This window comes from Nicotiana tabacum, chromosome 15 (genome assembly GCF_000715075.1).
Source record: "Nicotiana tabacum cultivar K326 chromosome 15, ASM71507v2, whole genome shotgun sequence".
NCBI classification, from domain to species: Eukaryota; Viridiplantae; Streptophyta; class Magnoliopsida; order Solanales; family Solanaceae; genus Nicotiana; species Nicotiana tabacum.
Window position 1 is genome coordinate 134,599,858 of NC_134094.1, and position 11,851 is coordinate 134,611,708.

General features: G+C 32.4%; 2 protein-coding genes and 1 long non-coding RNA gene across 4 annotated transcripts; 1 reads left to right on the plus strand and 2 right to left on the minus strand.

The window, feature by feature from the left end:
- Nucleotides 1-215: 215 nt before the first annotated feature.
- Nucleotides 216-4,270, minus strand: LOC107807672 (uncharacterized). Its single transcript, XM_016632099.2, has 4 exons — nt 4,191-4,270; nt 2,981-3,250; nt 1,588-1,782; nt 216-490 (listed from the first exon to the last, which is right to left on the minus strand). The coding sequence occupies exons 1-4, from the start codon at nt 4,206-4,208 to the stop codon at nt 449-451; spliced, it is 525 nt and encodes a 174-aa protein (XP_016487585.1). The 5' UTR covers nt 4,209-4,270; the 3' UTR covers nt 216-448.
- Nucleotides 1,780-3,454, plus strand: LOC142169510 (uncharacterized). Its single transcript, XR_012699478.1, has 2 exons — nt 1,780-2,645; nt 3,013-3,454. It is a non-coding gene; the product is annotated as an uncharacterized LOC142169510 (long non-coding RNA).
- Nucleotides 4,271-6,334: 2,064 nt separating the features above from the next.
- Nucleotides 6,335-11,545, minus strand: LOC107807671 (calcium-dependent protein kinase 17-like). Of its 2 annotated transcripts, XM_016632096.2 has the most exons (9): nt 11,226-11,545; nt 10,101-10,703; nt 9,202-9,345; nt 8,898-9,050; nt 8,440-8,555; nt 7,801-7,968; nt 7,234-7,361; nt 7,025-7,124; nt 6,335-6,750 (listed from the first exon to the last, which is right to left on the minus strand). In XM_016632096.2, the coding sequence occupies exons 1-9, from the start codon at nt 11,320-11,322 to the stop codon at nt 6,649-6,651; spliced, it is 1,611 nt and encodes a 536-aa protein (XP_016487582.2). In that variant the 5' UTR covers nt 11,323-11,545; the 3' UTR covers nt 6,335-6,648. The 2 variants fall into 2 exon arrangements, with proteins under 2 accessions (XP_016487582.2, XP_016487584.2); XM_016632098.2 differs by lacking the exon at nt 7,801-7,968.
- Between the last annotated feature and the right edge of the window lie 306 nt (nt 11,546-11,851).

Below are 11,851 nucleotides of genomic sequence, written 5' to 3' on the forward strand. Positions count from 1 at the left end.
TGCATAGAAGTGATAAAGAGATCAACTGAACAGCAGTAGTCAAGAAATCACTTCTTCTCGTGACACTATAGTTTGAATTGTGATTGTACGCTAGTAACCAACTATGGCATATAGCTGCAATAAAAAAAGGCAGTCCGATGCACAACGCCTCTCGTATTCATGCAAAGTCCGAGTAAGGGCAGTACCCTAAAGGGTGTGATGTAAAGAAAACGAAATAATGTAATGAGGCTCATTTATGCAGAATGTTAGTAACAGATTTCAGAAATTATACAATTATTAGTTCTATATAATTTAAGATTTTTTCATGATTTCACTAGCTCAATAAAGTAAGGAGGTGTGTTTTCATATATACTATTACTTTGGAAACATGAGATAACTCTATAGGAGGGGAATCAAATAGCCATTTCAAGACTATTACAAAAGGAAGCTGTACTTAGGACATTGGAGATCAAGGTCCAATGCAACAAAATGCCAACATCTTCTTTTTCCTCTGCACCCAACAAAAGAAAAATAGGTAAGATAGCACGGGAGTTTAGAGGCGGATCCAGGATTTTATATTAATAGTTGCACATGAATACGAAATTCGTTTGTGTATGTATATATGAATTTTTTTCAAATATATGTATATATGTTAGAGTTTGAGTATGTCTACACCAGATGTCAGAAAGCTACATTTTCCCCCTATTGATACATACTTTGGCAAGTAGGCATTTGGTGTATCAGAAAAATACATATTATGCACTTCGGTAAGTTTCTTATTAAGAGTCTTATAATGCTTGATTGGTAAACAGAGACGGATTCAGGATTTTACATCATTGGAATCATATTCTTTTGTGATCATGAGCACAAACTTTGGGTGGGTATGCATGCCTAGTAGATAGGCATCCGTGTCCCCTTTTCATGCCGGTAGCATTAATAATAGCATCGTTTGGTAGTTTCCTATCCGCAGATTTCTTTTGCTATATATTATTTCTTTCGCTTTGATTATTCTATCACCTTATCTCTTTATCTTGTTGTTTCTGCCTTTTTTAATTTTTTCTTGAGTCGAGATTTATCGGAAACGGTCTTTTTACCTTCACAAAGGTCGGGGTAAGGTCTGCGTACATTTTACCCTCCCCAGACCCTACTTTGTGGGATTATACTGTTGTTGTATATGTATATATTTTAGAGTTGAAGGTAGCAATTGCGCCTGCACCAGATGCCACAGAGCTACATTTTCCCTATTGATAGTATATCTCAACAAGCCATATTATTCACTTAGACATTTAATTTATATCCACTAATAGTATAAGAATTTATACACGACCATTGTAGTTTAACAAAGAAAAGTAGGTTAGTTACCATTTTTATCAAGTTACTGATTAAAGTTTATCATAGAGATTTATCTATAATTACCTTATAGTAGGTGATTTGATTGTGTAAATATTTTGTGCACCATCATCATTGGATAGAACTTGAACTCTTACACACTTTGGTTGTGTACTTATGTTACTAAAAGGTATGTTTCTAAAAGTCTTATACTGCATAAAGTGAAGATCATTTTACCAATGTAAAAATGTGCTTCTGAGTTTAGTAAATAAGTCTTACCATGCAAGAATCTTCATGTTGCTTCCTAAGAGCTTCCTGCTCATGATCGATGCTAGGTGGTCGCGCTAAAAGATCATTGTTTTTGTGTTGCTTTCTGTTGACGCGAGCTTTAGAAAATTCGACAGTATAACTGGCAGCACCTCCAGTTTGTTGATCCCACATTCCAAATTGAGGTACAGACCTGTATCCATTTTTCTGCAGTTTCAACAGATTTGGAAAACCATTTAGTTAGAAACTCAGAGATAGAGATCAATACATCTTTTGTAAAATTCATTATGTGACATGAATGATGATTATGGAAATCTTTACTAATACAATATATATTGCATGATTAAACCATAAAAAGATGATAAACCACCAGCATTTGTTTGAGAAACTGCTGAGGAGGAAATAAGTTCAGATAGGGAATTTGACTTCTAGTTACATTAATTGTCATTTGTCAATTTTGGATGTTGTGAGGTTCTCATTGTGCAGGGCCATATGTGGTCACAATCAGGGGTGGATTTTGGGGGCGGAAGGGGGTTCTCCGAAAAATTACACTATATATATACGGCAAAGTCCGATTTGTACCTCTATATTTAATATTTTAAATCCCTTTGACATAGCCCAAAAGCATAGCTCAGGAGTCAAGGTGGTTCAAAACCTTTGTAAAGTCATTAGTTCAATTCCCACTTGCCACGATCTCTTTTAATATTTTAACTTTTTCTTTCTTTTGATCTCCTTAGCGGAAATTCTGCTTCCACCACTAGTCAGAACAAAACCAGGTAATGAATTAGCAGCTGCAAAGTGAAGGATTCTAACAAAGGCACTCAAAAGAATGTTTGCTTCATCTGATATTTGGGAATAGTAGCATAGTTGTTTAATAGTCGTCCCTTCTTTTAATATATTACAATATAGTTGTGCTTTGTCGTTCAGTCCCTTGCTTCTTCCCTCCTTCTCCTCATCTCAATGTAGGAAGCATACACACTGCTCCCCTGCTATCCGTGGAATTAGTTGAGATACGTGCAAACTGGCCCAGACACCACAGTTATCAAAGAAAAAAGGTGTCCCAGAACGAGGTAATTCAATTCTTTGATTTGTGGCGGAGAGTTTTAGAAGACTCGGTTATTAAAGATCTAACTGAAGTAATTCTTGAGCCACCTTTATCGCTATGTTGCTACAATCCTGTGCTAAGGATATTCAACAATTTACATAACTTTTCTTTTACCTATACGCGCAAGATAGTCATTCGACAAAAGGGATTCAATTGAAACCTTTAAAACCATGCAGCTGTACACTAATACTATATCACTACAGGAAAATGTGCAGCCAAGAATCTCATAATGCACCAGAATGAAAATACTTTTAGTTACCATATGTCAATGAATATGTCATTCAAATTAAGTATTCTTACCATATTGCTAGGGTCCTCTTGTTTCTTGCCAGGAAATTCCTGATCATTTGTCAACCCGTGGCGTGCGCCTAACCCATTTTTATGCTGCTGCTGCTGATCATTTGCCAATCCGTGGCGTGCACCTAAACCATTTTTATGCTGCTGGTGTTGCTGATGCTGCTGCTTGTTGGCGCGAGCTTGGGAAAATTCCATTGTATAACCAGAATTGGCCCCTGCTGCAGCCTTGTTATCCCATGCTCCAAATTGAGGGACATAAGTTGGACCATTTTTCTACAGAATATATGAATAAACATTTGGTCAGCAAATATATATGAAGTAGCTAGGTCTATTATCTTTGGTGAAATACATAGATGAAAGCAGGGGCGGATACACTAGCGGGGCTACGAGTTCGGTCAAACCCAGTAGCTTTGCTCAAATATTGTATTTGTATTAAAAATTTGACTAAATATATACAAATATTAAATTTAGAATCCAGTCATTAATACTCGTTTAAAAATCCAGAACTCATAAGGTTAAAATCCTACATTCGCCTCTGGATGAAAGTTGGAGTTGTATGTGCATAATCGGAGAGGATTCGAATCTCACAAATAGAACGGACGTGATATTAGAACATGCAGAGATCCTGACTTTAATTTTCACCCATTATTAAAATTAAAAAAAATTGACGTATTTGGCCATGCAAAAAGAATTAAACTCGCACATGAAAAATATGTTTGAAGATATAATTGGCTAAATAAAAATACTTGTTTAATAGTTTAAGATTTTAAATAGGATGGTGGCACAATTCAACAACTACAATGACAAACTGAAAAGATATTAATTGCTCTCTCTTGATCAGGATCATTTTCTTTCAAAACGTTTTTTCTCCTTCCATTTAATTAACTAAATAGTCTAAACATTACAAAGAAATGCAGAATATTTTAACAAATAAATGCCAATATGGAGAAGCAAAATTCATAAGAACGTAATTGCAATATCTTCATGAAAATCATTTTCCTTCTAAATCAATCTCGAACTTTTACTTAATTTCTCCATCATTTCCATTAAAGATCAAACAATCTAAACAAAGAAAAAAATTTAAAGAAATACATTTTAAAAAAAGTCAAAATGATTTGTTACATATCTTCAAAATAATAAGAACGCGGTGAGAGGAAATGGCATTTTTTTTATATAAACAAAACTTTAAGTTTTCATTGAATCTAAAACATACCTCCTTTCGTTTTTCCATATGAAGCACAAAGAGGAAAAGATCGGAGAGAAATGGCTGAAAAGGCTTTGAAGGAGGTAATCATGGATTCCATAATAATATATATACGCCTCTAATTATTAATTATTTACATATTTATTTATTTATTTGTCTATGTATATATTTGTTAAAAGAATGTTTAGCCAGAGAGCAGCAAATCGAGGATCAACATAGCAATATAGCATTATATCATGACCACTATAATTGTCGTAAAGATAAAATCTGAACAAAAAATATCCTTAAAAATTCAGAAATATTCCAGCATAATATGTTGGAGTTCGAATTTTCTACGTATGAGATTCCAACATAGTGTGCTGAAATTTCATAATGTGCTAGAATTCCAACATAATATGCTGAAAGTTTAAACGGAGGAGTTTCATAATCCAGCATATTATGCTGGAACTTTTCGTGTTCTGGAGTTCCAATATAATATGCAGGAAGTTTATACACAGGAGCTCCTTAATCCAGCATATTATGTTGGAACTTTCCGTGTTTCAGCAAAACAGTGACTATTTTTCAATGACTTTGCAAATGCTGATTATTTTTCGATTATCAGTCCGAAAACTGGTTAGCCCGTGCTATTTTCACACTATATTGCATGCACATCATTCCCAACTTTTTAGAAAAAGTTCCTTCAATTTATTAAAAATATAAGTTATATACACTATTTATATAAGAATTTTTTACATTATCAGTATAATTTAACATGCAATAAAAATAAGTTTGTTTCCGAGGAATTTCACCCTTTTGGCAGTTTACCGCATAAAATAATGCATTTCAAATTTCAATACTTGACTGTTAACTCTTGAAATAAGTTTGCATTTGTATATTTCTTAGCATGGATTTAAAACTTTTTTGGAATTGGATTTTCTTAGAAATATCCCACTTCTAAACGTCTTCCTTGTTGTTCAATAAGTAGAATATTATTCAAAAATGTTAAAAACTTTAATCCATATTTCTAGGTTTGTATATTGATCACGTTGTACTGATTAGTTATCAACTTATCGATCCAGGATTTTGGCAGGATGGGTGCATTATTAAGAAGAGTTGGATCCAGAATATAAATTTTACGGGTTCAACCTTTAGTTCTTAGGATTGCGTACCCACTGTACTTTTAGAATTATAAGTTCAATTTTTTTTAAATAGTAATTTTCTTACATCTATATCTATTTTTCATGTTGAAAATATTGAGATTAGTTGAACTCATAGCGACAAAAGAAGAATAGGAATTTCAATGTGTGAAAATTTTGAAAGAATAAACAAAAAAAAAAAGTACTTAATTAATACGCAAAAAATAACACCAGACATGCCCATCTCCCGTGGGCGTTACTTTTTGAAGAAAAAAAAGGAAAAAACAACAAGATTGACGTAAGATTTGAACTCACAACCTCACCTGGAGAGGTATATTTAATAACTATCACATCATATATTTAAATATTTTTAAAAACATATAACATTACTATACATGATTTAGGGAGGAGAGCATGGGTTCACGTGCCCCATGGAATCCCTCTCGCCCCTGCTTATCATATTATTTTATCTGTTTTTTTGTTGTTATTTTCTAAGTTAGCGTGAATATTATTCCATTGAATTTTGATAGATCATGAGAATGTCAACAAGAAATATAATTTTCGTCTGCTGCATATCAATTACCTAAGGGAAAATGATATTGTATGGCCGCTCTCAAAATAATAGTCGAAAATAAAAATAAAAAATATATATATATATATATATATATATATATATATATATATATATATATATATATATATATATATATATATATATATATTGTATATATTTTTGTATATGTATACATTTTGTATGTTAAATACAAAAATAATATAAATTTTATACACTTTTTTAGCTACCGAATGTAAATAGTTTTTGGCGCGGGCTAAAAGTGAAAAAAACTACTTACGTAATACTTTAGAGAAACGTTACATCTTGAGATCTCAATTGGTAAAAAGATATTACCCTTTGTAACAACTGATACAATAACTTGATGTGTAATTCATCAAATTAATAACATCCAAAACGTCATTGATTAAAAACACTTAGTATCTATTTCTAACATTGCACAAAAAATATATATACACATGTATTTATATATAATATTATATATAGATAATACATTAAAGAACCCATTGTTTCCAACTCAAAAACAACCATGGATTTAAAAAAAAAAAAAAATTACTCTCAAACCCCAACTATACATCCCTCAATTCTACTATCTTATTTTTCTTTTCCATTGTATTTTATTTAACATCTTAATTAATATACAAGAGCATCTATAATTTTGAAACTCTCTTGAAATTTGGTCTCCCTCCCCTCAATGAAGACACCAATATAGTGTTAATTCTTTTTAATTATTTTTTTCGAAATTTCTGATATCAACAACAATAACAATAACAACAATAATTTACTCGACGAAAACCTCCCTTCGTTTCTTTGCATTTGTTGCTGCTTCTGGATTTCCCTTCTTCATCATAGCAACAAACTCATCATAATTTATACGACCATCCTGCAAAAAAAGAAAAAAAATTACCTTACTTTTTTGTATATGTATTTGTAAAATAAAGACTATAAATAATTGGAATTATAATCACTTAATTACCCTTATATTTGTTATGTTTTATTAGACTTGTAAACAATATAAAGGAAGATGAATTGATATAATGATTATAGTCAATTAATCAACTAGTCTAAGCTTACTAGTCTATATGAATCATCTATATATAATTTCTCAATAAAAATTTTGTGGAATATTTTTGGAAATGTATGTATATTTGACTTACATTGTCAGAGTCAACTTCGGAGATAATTTCTTTTATATCCTTTGCATCATTCATACCAAATTCTCGTAAAGCCTGCTCTAACTCTTCCATTGTAATATACCTGATCAATAAAAAAAAATTATATTATAAGATAAAGTTGAACACAATTTGCAACAGCAGCGCAATACTGACAGTGCTAAAAAATATTTACACAATCAGATCGTACTTACCCGCTTTTATCCTTATCAAAGTATTGGAAAGCTTTGTAAAGATGTTCTTCTCTGTCCATTCTATTCATGTGCATTGTTGCTGTGATGAATTCTTCATAATCAATTGTCCCATTTCCATCAGCATCAGCCTAATTATTTCAAAATATATACAATCACAATAATTAGCTTTAGAAGTTTTTTTTTTTTTTTTTTTTAAAAAAAAAGCAAGATACAAATCTTCCAAAATAGAAGAAATTCTAATTTGGTTCAATTTTTTTAAAAAAATATTTATAAAATAATCACTAAAGGTCACAAACATATTCATTGTCACATTAAAGTAATTGTTATAGTGGACGGGGAAGTCCGATGCACGAAGCATACTGCATTCATGCAGGGTCCGAGAAAACATCAATGGCTGATTTTACGGCTTGAGACCGTGACCTATAGGTCACATGGAGATAACTTTACCGTTACTCCGAGGCTCCTCTTCAATTATTATAATGGACGAAATTTAAAAAAAAAAAAACATGTTTTAATATTAAAAAACTTTTTCATTTTTGAAAAATTATGTGAATTTAGAGAACTTACAGCTTCCATTAATTGTTTGATTTCATAATCTGATAATTTGTTCCCTTGTTTGGCTAATCCTTGCTTTAATTCCTCAAGTGTTATTGTGCCACTATTATCAGTATCCATGCCTCTGAACATCTGCTTCAATCCCATAATTTCTTCTTCAGAGAGGCACCCTGCAATTACCTGCACTAATTTCTCCAATTAAATATTTTAATGAATTTATACTTTTCATCGACGGTGTCTAATTTTCACACCATCAGATTAAGTTACCTACAATAATAGGTCGTAATTGTTTATATTACTCCCTCCATCTTAATTTATGTGACACTGTTCGAATTTCGAGAGTTAAACTTCTTTATTTTGACCGTGAATTCGGACATACAATCTTTAAGTTAAAAAATAATTTACATATTTAGAAACTACATAAAAAGTATTATAAGTCACAATAATTAATAATAATTTAAAATATTTAAAAAGTATACGAATAAATTGCGGTAAAAAAATTTTCTTGTTTGACTTTCGAAAAGTGAAAAATGTCATATAAATTGGGACAAAGGGAGTAACAATTAACAAGCATAATTTGTCGGGGAAATAGAGTAATTAACCTGCTATATGTAACAGGTTAATCATACTGATAGTGTAAAAATTCTTTACCCGAAGAGCAACTTTCTTGAACTTGTTCATAGCTCTAAAGTTTTTGAGCTTATTGAGAACAGCATTGTCAAGTGGTGTATCTGGTGCTTCTCCATCCTCCTTTATCCATGGATGATCTTCATATACATATAAATGCACACTTAGATAATCGGTAGTGGAGTCAGGAATTTAATTAAAGGGCGCCAAAATATAATAAAGAAGTTAACGAGATTTAACATATAGTCTATATACATAAAAGTAAGGACCTAAATACCCAATATAGTTTTCTAACGATAGAGTGTCAATTGACACCCCTCATACTAAAGTGGCTCAGCCACTGCCGATAACTTATAGTTATTTTTATACTATAAACTTAAATTGACGTAGTATAACAACATGTAACTAATCTTCCAAATTAAGTATTTTTTTATTTTTATTGGAAAAAAATTACTTACAATGTACTAATAAAATAAACTTACTTAGGACTTGAAGTGCTGTCAACCTCTGACTTGGGTCTGAATTTAACATCTTCCTAACAAGATCCTTCGCTCCAGAAGAAATTGAAGGCCAAGGGTCACTTGAAAAATCAACATGTCCCCTCAATATTGCATTAAATATTCCATTTTCAGATTCTGAAACATATTAAAAAATATTCACACAATTAGATAATCAGCATTAAGTGTAAATTTTATAAAATTGATACATACTTACTAATTTGCTATCATTTGTTAAACTTCACTGATAGCGTAAAATATCTTTATATTGTCATTAAATATGATTTACCTGCCCAAAAAGGAGGAACACCACAAAGAAGAATATATAACATAACACCAATACTCCAAATATCAACTTCTGGACCATATCTTCTCTTCAACACTTCAGGTGCTATGTAATATGCACTGCCCACTATGTCTTTAAACACATCTCCTGAGAAATAAGAAGAAAAAAAAATCAAAAATTAAACTAAGCATAATAAAAGAGAGTAGAATTTTATTTTATTAACATACCGAAAAACTATATGTTTAGCTTTTGTATCAAATAGAGGTGGATGCAACGTCTTTTTATGAATTCAACTGACCCCAAAATTTCGACATAGAACATAGATATAAGTAAAAAATCACTAAAATTTCAACAAGTATTAAATTTTGAACACATAATTGTTTGGGCTAATTATCTTTTTTTTTTGTTGTGGTTACTGCTTCTCTTTTTATGGCTTCTCTACTACAATATCTCTTTTACAAAATTGCTATGTTTATGCTTTGAAGGGAAACCTTAGCGTAACTGTTAAAGTTATTGCTATGTGACCAGGAGGTCATGGGTTCGAGTTGTGGAAACAGCCTCTTGCAAAAGTGCAGGGTAAGGCTACGTACAATAGACCCTTGTGATCCGACCCTTCTCCGAACCCCACGTATAGCGGGAGCTTAGTGCACCGGGCTGCTCTTTTTTTCTACGTTTATACTTTCCTTGAGTCGAGGGTCTACCGGAAACAACTTTTCTATCTTCACTAGATAAGGATAAGGTCTGCGTACACAAAATCCTACACGTACCCCGCTTGTAAGATTACATTAAGTATGTTGTCGTAATATCTTCGGGCTAAGAATCTCAACGTTCGTTAAAAGTCTTTTTTTCTTCTTAAACTCCGTGCCAAATGAAACGAAAGGAGAGGAAGTAGATCTTGTTACCTTGCTTGTAAAACACAGAAAGACCAAAATCAGTAGCTTTGAGAGGTGCATCTTCATCTTTGCTAAGGAGGAGGAAATTTTCAGGTTTAAGATCTCTATGAATAACTCCCATTGAATGACAAGTATGTACAATTTGCACAATTGTTCTTAACAATGAAGCAGCTGCTCTTTCTGTATAATGTCCTTTAGCAATAATCCTATCAAAAAGTTCACCTCCAGCACACAATTCCATAACCAAATGCACAGAATGTTTGTCCTCATATGCCCCTTTAAGTTCCACAATATTTGGTTGTTCTGTCAAATGGTGCATTATTTGCACTTCCCTTCTTACATCCTCAATATCCTCTTTATTTACCAATTTTCTTTTGGCAATTGTTTTGCATGCAAATTGTTCTCCTGTTTGTTTATGTGTACATAAATGTGTCACACCAAATTGACCTCTTCCTAGCTCTTTTCCTAGTGTATATGTTGCCTTTATGTCCTCCATTGGCCTACCTAAAACTGGCCCTATTGGGGCTGCTTTAGATGGTTTTGATGAATGGTTTGGTGATGCATGAGGTGGAATCTTTGATGGTGTGGTGGAACCTTGCATGTCATGATTTCCTGCATGTAATAACACCAGATGTCATCAGACACTGCTTCGTCGGAAAAATATCAATATAATATAATATGTGTATACACGCATATGCATTTTTGTGTTATTGTGTATGCACACGCACGAAGGGAAACCTTGACGTAACTGGTAAAGTTGTTGTCATGTGACCAGGAGATCATGGGTTTGAGCCGTGGAAACGGTCTCTTGCAGATATGCAAGGTAAGACCGCATACAATAGACCCTTATGGTTCTGCCCTCCCCAGGCCCAGCGCATAACGGGAGTTTAGTGTACCGGGGTGTCGTTTCTTTTTGTACACGCATATACATTTTTGTGCATGCACATACGTGCGTGCTACGCATGCATGTATGTGTTTGTATGTTTTATGTTTGTAACAAAAGATGTCATCCGACACTATTTCGTTGAAAACTATCAGCATAATATATTGTGTTGTGTTTATATGCGTGTGTTAATATAATTATATACATGTAATAGGGCGATATTGCTTGAAAATAATGTAAATTAAGATTACCTGCATGTGATTCTCCTTGTTTTGAATATGATTGTGCAATTTCTTCATTAGAATTTTGTGCAGGATCAGACTCTGCCTTTGAGCAACAACCCCCCATTGGGACAAAATGCAAAGAAAAAATCCAAACTACTTTTTTTATAATGTTTTTTATTTATTTTTATCTATAGAGAAATCAAGGAGAAGGAAGGGAAAGGTTAGAAATGAAGGAATGAATGGAGAATGGGGTGGCCCAAAGGGAGAGCAAGAAAGGGAAAAATGGGGGTTTGAAGGGAGTCAAAAAGAAAAAGAAAAAGATTTGTTAGAGAAAGAGTTCCACTAATGGTGTAGTTTTTCACAAACACAAAAAAGGAAGGTTAGGGGTGTTGGAGTGATGAGGTAATTGTTTTAGGATTGATTGTGAGAGATTGTAGGACTAAACAATTAAATTCGAGAGATTTTATTTTTTTCTTTTTCTTAATTACTTTTTAAGTTTAATTTCTTTCCTATAAATTTCCAAAAGTTTTGTTGAAAAACTTGTGTAGGAGTAATCAAGTTTGGGACTTTTTATTAGCGGGGAATAAAATTAATTACAATTTTTTTTAAAGGATTCTTTATAGTTAACATATGCTAATATATGGCATGGATTA